This window comes from Clavelina lepadiformis, chromosome 1 (assembly GCF_947623445.1).
Source record: "Clavelina lepadiformis chromosome 1, kaClaLepa1.1, whole genome shotgun sequence".
Classification (NCBI taxonomy): domain Eukaryota; kingdom Metazoa; phylum Chordata; class Ascidiacea; order Aplousobranchia; family Clavelinidae; genus Clavelina; species Clavelina lepadiformis.
Window position 1 is genome coordinate 24,504,598 of NC_135240.1, and position 19,528 is coordinate 24,524,125.

General features: G+C 36.2%; 3 protein-coding genes and 1 long non-coding RNA gene across 5 annotated transcripts; 2 read left to right on the forward strand and 2 right to left on the reverse strand.

The window, feature by feature from the left end:
• Nucleotides 1-158: 158 nt before the first annotated feature.
• Nucleotides 159-7,992, forward strand: LOC143460637 (bone morphogenetic protein receptor type-1B-like). The gene is made up of 11 exons (XM_076958227.1): nucleotides 159-363; nucleotides 467-564; nucleotides 779-899; nucleotides 1,414-1,504; nucleotides 3,699-3,948; nucleotides 4,319-4,445; nucleotides 4,639-4,791; nucleotides 4,914-5,058; nucleotides 5,226-5,410; nucleotides 5,994-6,124; nucleotides 6,799-7,992. The coding sequence occupies exons 1-11, from the start codon at nucleotides 279-281 to the stop codon at nucleotides 7,072-7,074; spliced, it is 1,662 nt and encodes a 553-aa protein (XP_076814342.1). The 5' UTR covers nucleotides 159-278; the 3' UTR covers nucleotides 7,075-7,992.
• A 951-nt stretch (nucleotides 7,993-8,943) lies between these two features.
• LOC143472676 (uncharacterized) lies at nucleotides 8,944-11,137 on the reverse strand. Its single transcript, XR_013120018.1, has 2 exons — nucleotides 9,523-11,137; nucleotides 8,944-9,456 (listed from the first exon to the last, which is right to left on the reverse strand). It is a non-coding gene; the product is annotated as an uncharacterized LOC143472676 (long non-coding RNA).
• A 1,054-nt stretch (nucleotides 11,138-12,191) lies between these two features.
• On the reverse strand, nucleotides 12,192-13,562 carry LOC143473209 (uncharacterized). Of its 2 annotated transcripts, XM_076970093.1 has the most exons (4): nucleotides 13,476-13,562; nucleotides 13,113-13,241; nucleotides 12,839-12,940; nucleotides 12,192-12,758 (listed from the first exon to the last, which is right to left on the reverse strand). In XM_076970093.1, the coding sequence occupies exons 2-4, from the start codon at nucleotides 13,173-13,175 to the stop codon at nucleotides 12,507-12,509; spliced, it is 417 nt and encodes a 138-aa protein (XP_076826208.1). In that variant the 5' UTR covers nucleotides 13,176-13,241; nucleotides 13,476-13,562; the 3' UTR covers nucleotides 12,192-12,506. The 2 variants fall into 2 exon arrangements, with proteins under 2 accessions (XP_076826208.1, XP_076826209.1); XM_076970094.1 differs by lacking the exon at nucleotides 13,476-13,562 and having other exon boundaries at nucleotides 13,113-13,440.
• A 3,298-nt stretch (nucleotides 13,563-16,860) lies between these two features.
• On the forward strand, nucleotides 16,861-18,673 carry LOC143449603 (carboxylesterase 1E-like). The gene is made up of 5 exons (XM_076949873.1): nucleotides 16,861-17,018; nucleotides 17,159-17,354; nucleotides 17,459-17,631; nucleotides 18,251-18,414; nucleotides 18,513-18,673. The coding sequence occupies exons 1-5, from the start codon at nucleotides 16,861-16,863 to the stop codon at nucleotides 18,671-18,673; spliced, it is 852 nt and encodes a 283-aa protein (XP_076805988.1).
• Nucleotides 18,674-19,528: the final 855 nt, after the last annotated feature.

The following is a 19,528-nucleotide window of genomic DNA, read 5'->3' on the forward strand; positions in this document are numbered from 1 at the left end:
GACCAGAATAGGTGTTTGACACAATGCCAGCGGTCTGGCAAACCGTACATGAGATTGGAAGTCGTTATTACCAATTAGCTCACCTTTTCAATTGGTTTGAACCGAAGCGAGGGTAGTACAAGCTTTACTGTTGTTTAACTTCATGTTTATTTTTGATAATTGAAAAACTAAGACTTTATTTCTTTGCAGATGCAGACACTTTCGCATTTAAATTATATAAATTTGATTTGGAAAGTAAATCTATTTTTCATGTTCATAAATTAAAAATATCCTGAGATATGGATGGTGGAGTTATGAGGTGCCGTTGTTTGCTTGATTGCCCAGATGGTACTGATAATTCGACATGTATTTTGAAACCAAATGGTGAGTTTTATGTTTAGTATAGGCTGTAAATATAGGCTGTTTTGTGAAAAGATCAGATCCTGGTATGCATGATGGTGTTTAATGCGGTATTTTGTCATAACAGCTAAATGCTTCAAGAAAGTTTTCCGGAATGACTATGGGGAAGACGAGGTCCGTGCTGGTTGTTTGGGTAGTCTGGACGAAAACTTGGACCAATGTAGTGTATGTTTTTGACTTATAAATAGTTTTATAAAGATATTTTTTGCATTAATTTAAACATGATGTCATAAGTTAGTAGATTTTGCATTGTGGTAATTTTGTTATGAGTACAATTGTAATTTAAAATCTTTAAAAAAGTTTGTGTATTATATTTAAACATCAACCTGATTCTTGGAGTAAAAAGTCAAGTTCATTTCAATGGCTCATTTTTTAACAGAAATTTGCCGATCCAACATTTGAAAGACCTACTATGTTGGAATGTTGTAATAATGTCACAATGTGCAACGACTTTCTTGACCTTCACCTTCCTAAAGATGATTTAAAAGAAACGGGTTATGGTACGCTTGATATTTTCTTTAATGTAGTTTTGTTAATATATGAAATGAAAACATGTGTGATGTGTATTTAATTTTTAGTGGTCCAATTAACGTTTCAATTTTATATTTTAGCTAATTACTCTTAAACTGAGTATCTCATTAACTTTGAAATAATTAGACCTGCCCTGCTAAAATGGTAAGCAATTGCTAGAAATAGCCATTCATCAAAGTTAAGTTGTCTTAAAGTTTGCAAAATTGCACCACATATCTTGGATCCTGTGTGCCACAAATTGCATAAAAAACACTGTTGATACAATAATTATATAAGAACAATTAATTGTTGACAAAACAGGAGCAAGACTTAGTGATCTGGTTAAGCTACAATGCATTACCGTTTTTAAGGTCTGGATGTATCGTCTCTGATGTATCGTAATTTAGCCTAACTAAGATGCACAAGATAATTATAGATCTTTCTTACCTGCCTACTTGTAATTTAACTCTGCCCTGTTGAACAGTTTCTGTTTTTTTGTTACAGAATTCAACATGGACATGGTCATAGTGATTGCGGTTTCGGTTTTAATATTCTTCTTTATATTTGGAGGTTTCATAACTTTGTACTGCCTAAGGTAAGCTAACACACTTGTTAATAAACACTTACTAAGTAAACTGGTAGAGACAAGTGCTATCTTAACCAAAGTTTGACTTTGTTATATTGGTGCTTATGAAAATATTGCTGTTGTCATTCCTGGTGTTCTGCACAGCTGTGTAAGTTATACAGTTTTGTTTGTTGAAAGACCATACATTTTATCTTTTAATGACATATTTGGTAACTGTTTGGTTAAAATTAGTTTAGATTAGAGCAAGGGCAAGATAAAACCATTCCATTCATACTTCAATAAAAACTTTCTTTCTGACACAGTGTACCCTTGGAAGAGGGGCACCATACTGAAATGTTTTACCAATTTTACCATGTATTTTTATTGAAGTCAAAAATGCTTCCAATAAGACAGATTTACCAGTAAAAGAATTTGATTTTTGGTTTGCTTATTTATAAGCTTGTTCACATGTTCCAAATATATAAGAGTGACAACATGTTTTAAACATATATTTTGTATTTGTACTCCTATTGTTTGTATTGTAACCAGCAAAAGTTATAACTTGCTTAAGGGTAGTCAAACAAAGCATTTGTCATATATGTTTGATTTTTTTCTGTATTGTAGAAAAGAAAACAACAAATATTGCTCCATAATTATTCTCTGTTAATTGAGTCCCTGGTATTTCTGTACATATTTTGGTATAGTCTTTCAGGAAATTCGGTACGCTAGGGGTCCATAAAATTATTTTATTTGTTTCTGGTCTGGCATATTTACATGAGTTTAACATACGAATGGCGCCAACGGCAGTTTTGGCTTTGATGCTGTTATGTTGTTAGTTTTTGATGAAGTTGCATAAACGCACTGAGCCCTTCCCCTGAAAGCTATCATTAACCGATGCAGTAGATTTTCAGGTGAATGATTACTGAAAAGCACATGCGCCGCACCTGACCCTAGAGCGCGTCTATGCCGTGTGCGTCGTACAGCATTTGCTGACGTAATAACCACATCATTCTGTCTCTTCGACTCGCAGTCATTAAGATTAAACAGTGCCTACGTCAGTGATTAATAGCAACAAACCGTGAGTAGTAATCGACACCACCCTCACACCTTTTCAAACAAGCTTTTAGCAGCCTTAACCAATGTAAGGTTAATCGTATTTCAAACGAGCACGTGTTGCTAACTTTACCCATATAATGGCTGCTTGTGGCGAGGATCTCTCTGCTTTTTGTTATCTGGGCTTTTCATTAGATAGCTCTTTTGTATGGGATAACAAATCGCTTGTCACGCCAACCTGTACCCGCTTGTTTCAACTACTTTTCTCACACCATTTGCTTGTCTGCTGTTATGTTATATCAACTTCTGTGGAGATCTTGAAAACGAATATGACGTATGAGAATGTAGCACACTTCACGTATTTTCATGATTACAAACTTCCCCCGAGAACGCTTGATTCATGTTTCGAGTTATTGTTTTTAAAAACGTCACCGATGTTTTTTGCTATCTCTACTGGCTTGTTTAGATCAGTCATCCGTAACTTATTGTACTTTTAACCATGATATTAACACTTTTGAACATTGGGTTCAAAACAGTCAGCCAACTACATTTATACGTTAACTCCACAAAAATTTCTGTTTATTGTGAACATTTTTACATATAATTTGAAATTATTTGTCAACAGTTAAATGGGCTAAAGTGGAATTGTGAGAATTTTCCAATAATGCCGATATGTCGGTAATTTATTTTTCTTCAGCCTTCATTTAGGTAGTAATACTAGATCCCATTCTTCTACATTAGTCCTTGGCTGACGCAGATGTGAGCCAGGTGTTTGTACAATACTTGCTAATTTTTACCTGATGTTACCCGATCGTTTTGTGTCGTACATCATTGTGCAGCTTTATTGAAGTGCTATTGAGTGTCTCACAAACTCATCCCGAAATTAGGGGTTGGCTAAGAGCGAACAAAAACGTTTAATTTAAGCAGACAATATTTTAGTTTCCATAAACTGGTATTGCCGATACTATACACCTGTTTGTTTTTGCTGGTTTTTCTGTCCCTTGGGTTTTTGTAGTTTTATAGATTGCGTTGTTAAAGTGATATTTTTAGGTTCTACACTCTTTTGCCTCTAACACTCATAATGCAAGCCGTTTGCCTTCCTTGTAATATGATGTAGTTTGGTGTCAAATTTTACCCAGGTTAGCTGCCAACACGTTGTTATTTTATGAAGATTATGTCGACGTGAATCAGAGCGCAGGCGCCAGATTGAAGTTGAAAACCGGCACGGCGAATGTCCGGTGATATACGGCGACAAGAGGCATTGTCTTCAAAACGGGAAACACAAAGCGATCAGAGACATGATGGACGAATGGTCATCACTCGGAATGTCATCCGGATCAGGGATGCCTCTCCTGGTTCAGCGCACCATCTCAAAACAAGTCGAAATCGTCGGAGACATCGGAGCCGGCAGATACGGAACGGTAATTTCGTCGCGTTTTTGTCGGAGGGATTAATTCCTGTTGTTTATATGAAGTGGCACTTGGATGTTGAATTTAATGTAACCATCATAGAGATGGACACAACTTAATTTACAGTTTCTAATTTTTGTTTACTCATAAGTTATTAATTTAATACGGTGCTTAGCTTGGACACAAGCTTGTTTTCAGCTATTAAGCTGAGTAATTTACACTAATAGATGTTGGAAAGTTTTTACAAGGATTAACAACGCCACAAGATAATAATATTTATTGGTTTTATGAATCTTTATATACAGTAGATCCGGCTTGTTACCGCGGGGTCAATCCAATCTAGATTGTGATGGACGATTGCGCAATAATTTATTTTCTTCAGGTCAAACTGGGCAAGTGGCGAGAAGAGAAGGTGGCAATCAAAATCTTTTTCTCAAAAGATGAAGATAGTTGGTTCAGAGAAACTGAAATCTACCAAACTGTTATGCTTAGACATGAAAATATTTTAGGTAAATAAACTGTAGTCACCAACAACAAAAAGCCGGTAAAACTACCGGTAATAATTAGTGCATAGTAAAAGTGAAAACCTGTTTGATCCAGATCTAACACGAACTAAGATAACGTATTTTATAAACCATCGGTTTCTTACATTCCGTCAAAGTAGAGGTATTTGGCTTACGACATCCTTTCAAATTTTTACAGGTTTTATAGCGGCCGACATTTCAGGTTCGGGTTCGTGTACGCAATTGTACCTCATAACAGAATACCACGAACGCGGTTCACTCTTCGACTACCTTCAAAACAACATGTTGGGCGTTGCTGAGGCGCTAAAACTTTCTCATTCCGCTTGTTGCGGTACGTAACTGGTGCCTCAAAAAATGATATTATAGTCTTAATTTGTTTGCTGTGAACTACCGCCTTAAACACGATAGATTTCACACATTGTTTCATGCTTACCTGTACCGTTGTGCATGTAGGATTGGCACATCTTCACACTGAAATAACCGGCACCCAAGGCAAACCCGCCATCGCCCATAGGGACATAAAATCGAAGAATATCTTAGTGAAGAGAGACGGTCAGTGTTGTATCGCTGACATGGGACTTGCTGTCCGATATTCAAGGTATGGACGTTACTACATCACCCTTGCGTTGGCATGGCACTGTATATAGACTAAAACATCGCAACTTTAAACATCGCCAAAACCTGCAACTTTGGCAAAGTTTGGTTCAAAAGTTTGGATCTCCCAAAGTTCGTCGTAACCAATTGTTCTTTTTTTAACCCGGGCAGGTCACAGGGTAAAGTCGATATTGGGTCATACGACCGTTCGCGACGCCAGGGTACGAAGCGCTATATGGCGCCCGAAGTACTGGCCCAGACCTACCGTCCAGACTCATTCGAAGCTTACATTTTTGCCGATGTCTACAGCTTTGCGCTTGTTATGTGGGAGATTGCAAATCGCACCATAGTTAAAGGTACGTCATGCTACGGATGATGCGGTTTCTCGCCCAGGTTTTCATCTGCGACATCTTGATCGGCTAAAAACAGTGCCTTTGTAGCATATATTTTTATGAAGCAAACGCCATGAAATCGCAACGAAATTTTCGAATTCATAGCGTGAATGGGTTATTCGGGATGAGAGTTGTGTGTGTTTAACTCGTGGCACGTGCTGACTTTTATCCGAACACTTCTGGCGCCTCTTACCCGCATTTAACCACCAAAAATGAAATATTGAGCGAATAAACCAAATGCCTCCTGTTGAATTCGATTTTAGGCAGATAAGCTTAAAAAGTTCCAATATGGCTGCTGGTTTGTTTGCATAATTCGCACAATATGCCCATTGCCCACGTTCCTCCAGTTTAATAGTTCACGATATCACGTCAGCACCTCTCCCACTTTGGCTTTGTACCATATCTTTGCGGTTTGCTTTCATAAACTCCCGTTTTGCGCACATAAAACCTTGCCAAAACGTTGGTAATAGGTCATATGACAATCATATACTGTATGTGCATTGCTTGTAGTTCATTAACTTACGTATCCATCATATTTTTCTACCAGGCATCGTCGAAGATTATCACGTCCCGTATTACGACGTCGTTGAACCTAATCCGGACTTTGACGAAATGTGGAAGGTTGTGGTGATTGAGAAAATAAGACCTGAAATTTTGCCACAATGGGCGGGCCACAGGGTAAGCGAAATCTTTCCATGATTACGTTCCATCGGTACACGCCGGGATTGAGACCACGTGTTTACTTAACAGCTTGGCGAGGTTTTTGTGTTAGGCTGTTGAATAGCCACACGTAGATTGATCTATTCTATTGGGAGTAATCAAAGAGCGCTTATAATCCGTTCTTTTAGCAAATGGTCGTTCTCATTTGTACCCGATAGATATCTTGACTGAGGTGACAGAGATAGAGAATGATCTATCGAATACTTATGATTTTTGCCTCCGCTTGCCAATGCTGGTGTCTGGGTGGTTTATAGAGAATTCACTTCTTATTCAATTTGGTGGATTTTAATACTGGAAGTGTTTGCCGTATGTTTTTCAGTTTGAAACCGATGACTTAACAAAACAACTTAAATTTACCCCCGATAATCCTAAACAACCAAAAAACAACTTTATGTCTAAATCTAAGCTCTGACTGTAAACCTATTTGCTGCGTCACATACTTACGGTGAAGCAGTAACCTCTGTATTTTTGTTGCAGTTGAATTATCCTTACTCTTAACATTACGCTGCAACAACTACCTCATATCCGCGATGGAATAAATTTACACACAAAGTTTCGTCTTAGGGTTTCGTACATGTCGCAGCGCCGAACTTCTTGCTCCAAAACGTAATAATTTTTTCATCCGTTCCCAGATCATGTCAAGCTACGGCACGACGATGCAAGAATGCTGGAAATCCAGACCGGAATCGAGACTCTCCATACTCCGCGTGCGCAAAACACTCAGCGCCCTAAGGCAGGGAGGACTGAAAGAAGCGGATTTTGGCTCCGCAAGCTCCGATAGCGGGACGGATCGCAAGCCCTCCGCTTCATCGACATCAAATATAAGCTCCACGGAAAAATCGGACAACTCAGAAAACGTTAACTCTCGTGATGACGCGACAAGGGATACTGCCCCTTTTATTGTGTAGAGCCGTCGTGTTTCTTGAGTGCATTTTTAGCGGTTTGCTTATATCTGTTAATTTTACCAGCGTTTTACTAAACTACGGTAGCTATGCGTTTCAATTTTTCGATTCACGTTTTTCTTTCTTCATTGCCGTTTTGTGATTTCGACGAACCCAGCGTGATGATGTTTGTTTAAACGCTGCGGTATCTTTTGTGACGATGTCTTAATAACAGATTATTTCTCGAAGGAAAGATTTGGCGCATCCAAGCGAAAGGAAAGTTTATTCCACCGAGGAAAGTTCAATTTTTATTTTCCTGTTGTCCGTATCATCTCTAGTTGTTTTCCTGTTTCGAATTGTCTTATGTCGTACGTGCCACGGCCTCATAATTACAGATCTCCGCTTTTGTTTAGTTCCATTTTATGAATTTCTGATGAAGACATGGAGATATTTTATCTGGTACCGAAATACTAGCTATGTCATGCAAGGTGAATCTGTTTACCTCATGCCGTAGCCCTACTACCACTTTCCTATTTTCCTTCGATGCATTTTCGTTGGAGTATGCGCCAAGGCGAAGACTCGTTTGGATGAATAGCAAGACGAAATTCAGTCAAAATTTCAAACCAATTCACTCGTACGAGTGTTCTCACGTAAAACATTCCATTGTAACACTGTGCGCGATGTCTCAATTAGCAGCGTCAAAATATTCACTGAATCCGATGCCTTGACTGCTAACAAGAAAATTCATATGATTGAAACTAACTTTTGAGTTCGTCTGTTGGATGTCTTCGTACACTGGTTGACATCACAGCGTCATCCAGCGTTTTGTATTTTTCTAAAATACGGTACAATTCTTGTGCTTTATTGGCCTATACTATTTCTAATGTTACATTTTTCGCTTGAACTTGTCTTCTTTGAAAATAAAACTTAAGTTTGTAAAGCTTACCAAGTACTGAGTTGAACTTGGTCGTTGGATAATGACATGGACAGTTTGTCGTCTATATACTATTAAAGGTTCACCTTCAGATGGGAAACTTTCGAATAAATGAAAAAAACTGACTTACATGAGGTCGAAAAGTTTGCCTGTCGAAGCACTGGTAACCTTTCATGCAAACACGCTCAGCACCCAGGGCGACTTAATGAAATTATCAATAATCAACTAATCATTTAAAGTGGAATATACCTTCCCTGAACGACCGAACGTCACAACAAATCCTACGTCATATACCTTTATTCTTGCTTTTCTTCTAAGTTTTTGCGACAATGTTGAGATGGGAAATTTTAACTAAGCTCAGAGTTCACTTCAGCTTCAAAATTGAATTTCTTCTGTAATCTTGCCTCGAACATCAGGCAAGGTGAACCAGTAGAATTTTTTTGCTAGATTATGTTAATTTGGCTTGTTGTTTTATTTCGCGTTTTTTCCGTTTCGTAAAAATTGGTGACGGAAAAGTGGATGTTAACTGAAAGAGGGTCAAAAAACAAACAATCCAAATTTTTTTCCGAAAAAAACTGTAAAATATAAACTGTAGTTCGAGATATCGGAGTGGAAATGACCAGAATATGTTGTTAAACCAGGTCAATTGGTGGTTTGAGTGCCTCTAGCGGAAGAAGATCACTTAATCCATAACCGCTACGACAACAAGGGAGCCATTAAAAACTTTAAGTTATGCTTTTTCTGTGATGCATGCCGTCTTCATCTCAATGCACTTAGAATTGTGCTGATGTAGTAATAAATTTAACATAAACATTATCCTGTTCAAAAAAATATATATAGCTTACAATAAACTTATGAATGACCATTGCGAAATCGATTTTTACGTTGACGTTTCGTCTGTCATTTGAAAAACAACAAACCGAATTAATTTAATACATCGACAACTATACAGAAAACCTGGGTAGAAAATTTTCTTAGGATTTTATTTTGCTGCGGTAAAGCAAAATGTTGTACTTAATTACATAATCTTTCTACAAATCTATATAAGAAAAAATAAAATTTAAAATAGAGAACTAAACAATAAGCATTTCAAGTTGAACGAGCAATTCCAACCTGCAAAGTTATAAAATATTAAAGCAAAATGTTTTCAAAAATTTGAAGTTTAAGTGAGATTTTCAAGGGACACCCCCTATTTCCAAATATATGCCAGAGTGCGAAATGAACTTGACCTTGGTCAGCATTTCTTCACAGTGCATACGATCATGGCAAAAACGGCGCAAAATGACAATATTAATAATCACAGAAAAAATAACATTGTTGTTTCGATGCTTATCTTGATATTTTTGCGCTTTCTTCAGAGGGTGCATGCCTGATCCAACGTAATTGCCGACCATAGTCACGTGCAGCTTGATGCGGTCAACCTTAACGACTTGTTCAAACGTGAGAAATGATGTCATGCGAAAGATTTCGTACAGCTAAATAATATTCCGCTGCACAAGTTAGAATTTTTTGTGTAAACATTTTGTAATGTTATGACCAACCTTAAGGTAAAAAAATTCGTTTTCAAGATTTTAAACTTTGCCAAGCTTGGCCTTCATGTCATGGGCGAATTGCGTATCGTCTTTGACTTCATAATAAAAACGTGGAGTGTTTTCAGAGACTGGCCTGAGTAGAAGGTCGATAAAATACTTTTAACGGATGTACTCACAAGGTCATTAAAAGAAAGAAAGACGTATTTATTTTGTTATGCTAAAAAACATTTAGCTATAATAAAACTTTATTGTTATAATGGTTTTATGCCTATATGTTAAGTGCTTAATAAGTAGGTTAAACTAAAATTTTAGTTTTTATTAGGCAGAACTTCAGCTAAAAATAAGACCGTTTATATCGATAAATATACGAAAAGTCGCACCCTTCAAACCATCGACAGCAATGTCGTCAATTTTTGCCATGTAATTGAGTCATCTTGCCCAATATGACGTAAGCACAGTTAAACGACCAACAACAAAATTTTTCTTGGTCGCAGAGCTCGATTCGACGAAGAATGGATTTTGTCTTGCAATTAATGGAAACGAATCTGAGAAAATTAATTTAAAACATGAAAAACAAGAAAGTCAACTGAGGAGTGTCATATGGTCAAGTTACATGAGTTCGAATCATGGTTTACTTTCTCCACGTGTTAATTTTCGCTGGGTGCGATAGGACTTGCAAGAAATCTTTCGAAGTGAACTTTTAATTCGTTCAACATTTTTTCTATTTCACTTTAAAATTTCAAGCATTTCCCAGCTTAAGAAAAGCAAGGTTTTAATAAATGAAACCAAAGTTTATACTTCTTCTTTTTATATATATATTGATGCTAGGTATAACACAATCTATACTGTATAGAGCTACAATTACTAAACACGTTAGGCCGACGCTATAATGAGTATCTAAATCATATAGATATTATCATAACGTTATTAATAACACTTCTCCCATAGAAATTTTAATATCAGGGAACACTAATTAATTAAATTATTGGACCCAACTTATGCTGTTGAAAGACAAACCCATCAATTGTTCACCGGATAAAGTAACTGATGTATTTTCAGGACGTAATACACTTGTGCCACAGCCTGGCTTTGTCTTAAGTATAATTCATAAGTTATAAAAAAAAAACAGTCAAAAATTGACTACTTATATTAAAGTTTAAACAGCTGCAGTATATTTCAGAACGTTACTCTTTCTAAAGTTGTTGGCATACACCAGCTACGAATAACAACAATTACTGATTGGGTTAACAACCAGTATACACGAATATTGGACATTGAAACGCATGAATGTATTTACAAAGTGTTTCTAAATAGTAATAATTTGAATAGCATTAGTTTTATCAAGCATGATGGGAAAGTTGATACAAGGCGTCGCTAGGGTAGTTACAATTGAATCTTTACTGCAATAGGCCACTTTCAAACAATGCAGATCTGAAACCTCTGTCTAGATTTGCTGAAGATTTGTCTGTACAGATTTAACTCATAAGAGAGCATTAACTCTTGCCTTGGGCACGATTAAATTCTGTTTTCGTTATTATTAATGCACTCAGAAAAAAAGGTTTTGAATAATCAACTGTTTTGTTGAGTTTGTGTCTAAAGAATACTTAATCCGCACCGAAGAAGCGAACTAAGCTTACACGCAATTAAGATGACAATGTCGCCGATTCGTTTAATTTTAAAAAGCGCAAGGGCCAATGCATTTGCTAGTTACGTTATAATGGGACTGGCATGAGGCAAATAAGAGTGCCAAGATCGCGTTTACGATATTTTTGAAATTTGTCCTCATTTTAAACAACTGTATTTCGAAAATAATTTTACACCTACATGCTGTATCTAAGAAAATGCCTTTGTTTTAGTTACAGTTTGATTGATGCAACTGTTCTTGGTTGGGCATATATTGCTGAAAAAGTTATATAAATTAATTACAGTTTTAACTTAAAAAAACACGTGTCACGATTTAATTAATGGGAACTTACAATTTCGTGTAGCTCCTACAGTGCAGCTCCTACGACCTACAGTGTAGCTGCTACGCGTTCGACACTGTAGCACGTAATCGATTAAGTCAGCAACTACAAACACATAAAATTGGCTGGAGAGGGACTGGACATCCCCATGCTACGGCATGGCATGACGACTGATGTAGTGGGATATACGTATAATCCCATACTACATCTACTACAATAACACCTTTACAGAAGAGAAAGCGCGATAGAAATATTTATGCTGCCAAACGTGGGCTTCGTTTTGTTCTAATCGTGTTGGTTCATCAAAATGCAAAATCACACCGCGCGTTAACGCAAACGTGATCGGTGAAAGACCGTCTTGGTTGTTCGTGCTGGCTGGTATAGCCATAGCCAAGATTTGAAACCTACCATAAAAACACCTACAAGCGCTTGTTTTTATAAGAGGTAGAAAATGTAAACGACATTTTTGTACACTAGAAATGGAGCAGATGAAGTTTCCTGTATGTAGCAATAAAATAACCAGGCTCATTATATTTGCGGAAAAATTGCATTTATGTTATTATGTTTGAAAAATTATGTTTTTATGTATTTATATTCAAAATTATGTATTTATGTTTTTTGGCAAAGTGTTGGTTGAGTAGGCTGCAAACAACACAGCAATCACATCCACTGACGTATAGTATAACTAGTTTCTATTATTTATCATACACTGTCATTTTGTTAAACACTTTAATTAAACACGAAAAGTGAGGCCGAAAAGAAACACCTAAAATGGTTACATGTTTAAATCGCACATGTTTATTCTGTTTTGTGTTTAAATGTTGTAGGTGTTTACTAACTAGGTGTTTATTATCTTTGGTATTTACTAACTAGGTGTTTACTATTTTATGCGTATTGTTACTTGGCAGTCAAAATTTCCAAAATAGCGTTTATTACAGCAGTGCAACAGAAACAAGGCAGGTACAATCACGGGCGCCGGAATTATTTTTGGCAAGGGGCAAAATTCGAAAAAAGGGCACTTTTTGAATGTCATTTTGGAAAATAAAGAAAGAAAAGGGGGCGATGGCCTCTCTGCCTTTCCTCTTCCGGCATCCGTGAGTAATAATAATAATAACAACCGATAAGTTGCATTAAATAGCCTAACACCACCCTCGAATCGTTGTTACATCTGAAGTGGATTGAATCAGCAACAATGAATGTTTTCATGGTTCCGGCTTCGTTATAAGAAACAAGCAAACTTGGCAGTGTTTTCTTTCTGGAGATTAAACTAATCCGAAATGCCTAAAAAATTAAAACAAAAATGTCAATGTATACAAATTGTTCTGTAAAGCCACCAGTTAAATAAAGCAACTACAACTCACATTAACAGTCTGCATTGCATCAAAAAGATTTGTTTTGCGGATTGGCCAAAGTTGTTTTTGTGACCTCAAAATGAGATTAAGTTCTTTCTCTGATGATGGATCCTAAGTCAAAAGTTTTGTTAGGTTTTTACACTGTTAATAATAATGACTTTATTTTTCCCTCAATATATATCAAGTATCTGAACACATTATTCTACAACAAAGCAATAAACTAATACACAAACAACCAAATTTGATTTTTGTTAATTGCTGGATGAATGCTGAGACTGCTCACCTCAGTCTTACGGCATTGCCGCTCAACATTGCTGTTACATTTGTTGTCTAGCGTGGTTAGCATGCTTACGCAAGCGTCTTAAATCGTATTGTAATCAAATTGATAAACATTTCTGAATTTTTCCTCAATCTGCAAAATTTATCACTATATCAATAACCATGTTGCAGCCTCTAAACATGATCTACAACTGTATTCTCTTACAAAAGCATGAAAATCTAAAACACCTTATAATAAGTTTCTTTCAAACACTAACAAAAGGCATTTGTCCTAATAATGAAAACTTTTCAATGATTCCACTAATGCATCCATCTTTACATTAAACTAATTGCTTCTGGGTGAAAGACAGACATTGGTCTTAAATACCTGTTTTAGTAGACCGTATTCCCATTCTGATTCTTCCTTTTCTAAATGATATCTAATAACTTCAGTAGCCCTTTTTTGTCCGTAGCTTCAGTAGCCCTTTTCTGAATCTACAGTGATTAAAAATATAAAACTAAACAATATAGCTTTTAAAACAGTAGTGAGATGTAATCAAGCTTTTTGATACGGTGTCAGAATCTTTCTTCTCGAACGTCTTTGGAAGACTTGGACTCGGCAATGATTCCTCCACTCTCTGCAGTTTTCCACAAAAACTCAATTTTCATTTGTTTATTGAATTTTATAACATATTGACCAACCCTGACACTGCTCACCAGGACCAGAAGAGTAAAGATTAATAATGCCTTACCCAAGAACATTACAAAAGTAGTAACACTGGACATTTGCAATAAGTCCGCATTGTTTGAACCTGGTGCTAAGCCAATCCACCACTGAAGCAACACTTTTTGGCATGCACAGTATATTTTAAAATTAACTCAATATTGTTAATAATAAAAATGTCATGTGGATCATAAATATATAATTCTGCATCACCTGCCAGTGTAGCTGAAGGAAACCTAATGATGAGGGTTGTTTACTTGGCTATACCATAAGTGATGGCACAGCAGGTGGATGGCTTCTCTTCCAACATAAGTTTCTAAGTTTTTCCAATAACTTTCTACAGAAAACGCCTGTAAAGAAACAGCTTAGTATAAACTGTTATAAACTACAGAGTACAAAATATTTTATATTGTAGGCTAGGAAATTTATCATTACAGTTATTACAACAATTTTCTTTCTACAGTACTAAATTATCAAAATCAAATGCTTACCGAAGGCCATTGCCTTTCCCAAGAGCATTACAACGGTATGGCACCACCGGGTATCGAAAACATGCTATAAGTATTTGTTATTGTCTGTAACTCTGTAAACCTTTATGCCTGGAATATAGCCTAGGCCTTGCAGTAACAAACCTGAACCATACAGCGAAATACGCTACACCAGGCTACCTGTATAGGCTACAGAAAACAAACTGTGACAATAAGCTACAGCCCTACGAAACGTCATAAAACAATTCGCTGTCTTTATGTAAGCTGAAAAGTGGATTCAGATTTTAGAGATAGCTTGTAGCCGTCTGACTCTGAACTCCTGAAGGTGGTAAATGCGCGCCCACATTTTTGACAATGGTGGAACTTAACATATTATTTCATAGAACTTAAAATAATTTTGAAATAGCAAACTTGCTGGATAAAAAGCAAATAAAAACAACAATTACTTGTTCTAATGTAAAACATAAAGTTTAATGTAATGTTATGAAAGCTTTTTTATTTTAATATTTTAGGTTTTGAGTTATTTAAACACGGAATAAATAGTTATAACTTACTATTTTCAGATACACAATCTACATTATATGAACAAACGTTATTCAGACGTTCCACTAACTGATGGTGAACGCTTGTCATTTACTTTTCAATCAAACGACGAGAAGAGAACGCCCACGTTAGGCCATGCCCGAGTAATTTCAAACTTTGATGGGCAAAGTATGGTAATTGGTTTTTCACCCTCCATTCCTGGGTGAATGGCTTTACTTGAAAACCAATCACAGCCAGTGGCGTAGCCGGAAAAAAATTGGGGGGGGGGGGTCAAATATTTCATGAGATTACAAAGAGAACTATACAAATTGTTAGTTTTAAGACACCGCCACTCGATGTAGAAACCTATAGACACAAAATATGGGGGCGGGGTGGCCAAGGCCCCTTTCACCTCTTTGAAATATAGCCTACAGTAAGGCCTGAACAATACAATTTAGTGTTCAGCCACTCCAGGAAAATTTTTACAGGAAAATTTTTAAAACGACTTCAAGTTGCCAACTTTAAACCTAAGAATTGAGTCCGAGATACAAATTTATACCGAACAATAGCTCGTGTAATTGGGTAATGCGAACAAGTCTAAAGCATATAGTACCGAACTGTTTTTGATAGATTCTTTCTAAAGCAACTTAAAGTATAAGATATAATTCAATAAAACTCATCAAAATAAACACATTCCTCCTAAACACCTTTTTGTTTGACACATTTTGTAATCTTTGTGTTATGTGTTTAACATTTAAACGCCTAAAGCGTGGAAAAAGTGTAGAATAGGCATAAATCATTATTAAACGTGTCATGGATTGTGGTGTTTAACCCATAAAGTGTTTAAATTTTGTCAAATTAACAAAATTTATACACTTAAACACATAATTAAACACTTTAACATGTTTAAAAAAGTAAAATTGTGTTTAAATTTTAAACACATGAATGACAGTGTAGGCTGTTTATTGGTTACACTTTTTTGAGGGGTTTTACTATGGTAAAAACCTGACTGCAATGACAGTGCTGAACCCAACTGTTATAATCACGTAACGCTCTCGTTTCTCATAACTTCTTAACTCAATGTAGAGAACTGTTCAAAATTCTTAAATTTGTGAAGATATGCCGTCCGCTATTTTATGTCATTCTGTTACTAAAAGTCTGGTGAAATAAAATATTTTCAAACTTAGTTTCAAAATAAGAGGTCAAACCTCAAAACTGACAGCTTACTGTCACGCAGGTAACATTTTTATGCTGCAACTCCAAATTGTTCGATCACAATGGCATGGATTTCAAGTTCTAGGTTTTACAACTTGTCGTCTGACACGACCAACAGTTTGAGAACATTGGCAGGTAGCGTCCACATACGTCTTGTTTTGAGCGAATAGTTTGAACATTTCGCGCTGTTTGAATGAAAAACCGCAAAGAGCGAGAGATTTGCTGAAGTCGCTACATGAAGGCCGACGAAGCAGACTTCCGCACTTCTTGCAAGAGAAATTCTACATTTTGTTGTAACAAACTCTACAATGACCGGCCACAACAGTTTTGATAACAAAATTGCGCCAAATAGCTTAAGTATCATATATAAGCCCATGTATGACAACATATTGCCAAGCAACGATATAAATGCTAATAGCCTATATCCAACACTCAGTCCTTGCGTCATTGTCGTTGCGTTAGGTATATGGCGCATATAGCTGATTGAAATAATTTTGCAATTTTTGTTGCAAAAATTATTCTTGTACCCCCATCTTAGAACAACATTAAGGCCGTTGGGACCGGATAAATGAATATAGGTACACCCAGAATATCTGACGCTGAAGTAAATACCGTTAGACGTATAATATGCTTACCACAAATCTTTAGCTTCAGTTTTCAGGAACGTAGCCTATATACGAAAGTGAGTCGAAAAGTAATGCAAACTTTTTGTTACATTAAAAATACAAAAACCGTATCAATGCGTAGGTCTATGCCAGTGAGTAATAGGCGACCTGATAGTTTTGCAGAAATCCTGATAGCTTTTCAGCTTCTATTTCTTTAAAATGACTGAGTGTCCAGTTGTGCAAACTGTCCGTGGAAAAGTAAAGGGCAGAGCATGTTTGAAAGCGGAACCTAAAAAATCAAAGCAAGTATTTAGATATGGAAGCGTACCTTTTGCAAAGCCGCCACTTGGACAGTTACGATTTGAGCCACCTGAAAGGTTAATGACCATATCTTAAAAACTTTAGTTGTTGTGACACAAGACAAACAATTACGTATTGCACGAAACTAATAGAATTACATTTTTTGGTTAACACCTATACTGAAAATGGAATGTAAACCAAATTTGTTTTATCTCAGGTGCGAACCATGGCAAGGTATTTTAGACGGAACAAAAATGAGTCCTCGGCCTTTGCAAGATGACGCATTTGAGGAAGAGCTTTATGGAAATCTTCTTCTGTTAAATCAGTTTGAAGAAAATCTCAGCCATTTTAGTGAAGATTGTCTTTACCTCACGGTTTATACGTCCAATCCATCAACGACGGCCAATATGCCGGTACAATAAAAGTTTTATGCAATTTACAATCCACTTTAGAATTCATAGATTACCATAGTCGCCTATACCAAACATGTCAATACATAGTTTACCATCTATCGCAGGTGACTGTTTGGATTCCTGGCGGCGCTTTCCTAGTAGGCGGAGGTTCACTTCGCGATGGTCAGGTTCTCTGCGGCCTGCACGATTTGGTTCTTGTTATTCCTAATTATCGCCTATCGTTGTACGGCTTTTTTACCACTGGCAAAAACACAAAATATCCTGGAAATATGGGCTTGTTAGATTAGATTATGGCATTTGAGTAAGATTTTTTTCACGATTTATGTAATTAATTTTTATAATGTTTTTTTTTTAATTTCTACTGTAATTTCTAATTTCTAATTTCTAATTACCTCATCATTGACAGTTTTAGCAGCTTCACGTTATGGGTCTGTTACGTTTTAAAAACCATCGGCTATACTGAAGCAAAATCCGCCTAACAAATCTTTGTCGGTGCTAGACGGTTCTCAATTTCCTTAATGGAAAATTTGTAAGCCAAGTTTACACGGCGGACAAAACTACAATAAAAAGATTAAAATTAAAATCTCAAATAACTCAGTATTTTGTTTAATTTATCCCTTGTACCAAAGAAAACCACGCACCGTCATGTTTGGTTGGTTCACACTATAACTTACTATTTTTGGGTAAATACACGAATTTAATTAATTTTTAAAGCAAACTTTAGATCGAATAGTTGATGCTTTTGCAATTGTACAGGTTTTTCAACAAGATACTGTACAGTGGTCATAATAAAAACAAGCGGATAGTGAATGCATTCATTGGATTTTGTTGTGCTTAGTTAGTAAAACGTAGTTGTAGATTATATTTTACCCAGGTGTACTCGTATTTTGTCGCAGATGGACGCGTGATAACATTCAAGAATTTGGTGGTGACGCGAATAATATTACAGTGGCCGGTCAAAGTGCTGGAGCAGTATCGGTTGGTCTGCACATGATATCACCAATGTCACAGAGATTATTTCATAAAGCTATTTTATGTAGCTGTGCGGCTACTTCACCCTGTATGTTGCTTACTTAATATTATGCGTTTATTCATTGTAGTTAACATGTATACTCTTGTATTTACATTTTTTTAAGGTTAAATTGTTTTTTGTTTTAGGCTTAGTGAAAGAGAATTACAGCGAAATATTGAAGCTACATTTAGAAGCTCTTGGTGTCAAAGCAACGGAACCAAGCGCCATTGCAGGCAAGCTTAAGTCAATTTCAGCTGAAGAAATTCGTGAGAAGACAAAGCACTTACATGTAACATATAAAAGTTAAAAGTATGAAACAATAAATTTTCGTTTTTATAAACATGTATTTTTAAACGTGTTTAACGCAGTTACTTTATTTAGCAGTAGCACCTTCAACCTTGTGACACGTTTTTCATGTGAAAACTCCTTTTAGTACGTTCCCAGGTTGTTTCCAGCACCTGTGCTGATAAGAACTCTTTATTGCAAATGGCCGCTTCTTAACTTTATACTGATTGTATTTATCTACACGTCAGCTTGAACTACATGTAACTCCCTTTGTTTTCCTCACTGCACATGTTCTGAAATGCTGCGTTTTTCTTGTCGAACATTTTCACTCCCATCGCTTCACGTTTTATAAGCTCGCACTTTTACCGGCGAACACACACACAGACAGACAGAGAGATACAGAGAGAGTCATATAAGCTTACTACGCTAGTCATGGTGTTTGCAACTCAATAGACATCTTATAAGCAGTGGTATTACTATGTTTTTGATTATGCGTAATATTGAGAAAGTGTACAGCACCTACAATAAAAACCTTTTCTTGTAAACTATATCTGTTGTAATATTAAAAGCTTTCGGCTGACAAGAGGTTAGAGAATTCTAACCGCACGCAACAATAGAGCCAGATAATTAATTCAACAGGTAAATTAAGTTAATATAACATAAGTTAAGACAGATAAGTTCTGCATCTGCATTAATAACCTCTGCAATTGAAACATAAGATTAATTAGTTTGAACATGTTGAACCGATTCTTATGATTTTATAAGTTGTTTTGTGTGCAAATGATGTTGTTTGGATTGCATACTCTGTGTGAAGTAAAGTTGATTACCGGTTCGAACCAGACAGTGTCTTTCACATCGTTTATTATAGTCACTTTCT

Excerpts from the sequence above, each read along its gene's own strand:
- LOC143460637 (XM_076958227.1), top strand. The coding sequence starts at position 279 with ATGGATGGTGGAGTTATGAGGTGCCGTTGTTTGCTTGATTGCCCAGAT. Across the intron at positions 364-466 it reads ATGTATTTTGAAACCAAATG|CTAAATGCTTCAAGAAAGTT; the intron begins GTGAGTTTTATG and ends TTGTCATAACAG. Across the intron at positions 5,059-5,225 it reads CTTGCTGTCCGATATTCAAG|GTCACAGGGTAAAGTCGATA; the intron begins GTATGGACGTTA and ends TAACCCGGGCAG.
- LOC143473209 (XM_076970093.1), bottom strand. The coding sequence starts at position 13,175 with ATGCTAACCACGCTAGACAACAAATGTAACAGCAATGTTGAGCGGCAA. Across the intron at positions 12,941-13,112 it reads GGCAATGCCGTAAGACTGAG|GATCCATCATCAGAGAAAGA; the intron begins GTGAGCAGTCTC and ends CTTTTGACTTAG. Across the intron at positions 12,759-12,838 it reads ATGCAATGCAGACTGTTAAT|GCATTTCGGATTAGTTTAAT; the intron begins GTGAGTTGTAGT and ends TTAATTTTTTAG.
- LOC143449603 (XM_076949873.1), top strand. The coding sequence starts at position 16,861 with ATGACTGAGTGTCCAGTTGTGCAAACTGTCCGTGGAAAAGTAAAGGGC. Across the intron at positions 17,019-17,158 it reads CGATTTGAGCCACCTGAAAG|GTGCGAACCATGGCAAGGTA; the intron begins GTTAATGACCAT and ends GTTTTATCTCAG. Across the intron at positions 17,632-18,250 it reads TATCCTGGAAATATGGGCTT|ATGGACGCGTGATAACATTC; the intron begins GTTAGATTAGAT and ends ATTTTGTCGCAG.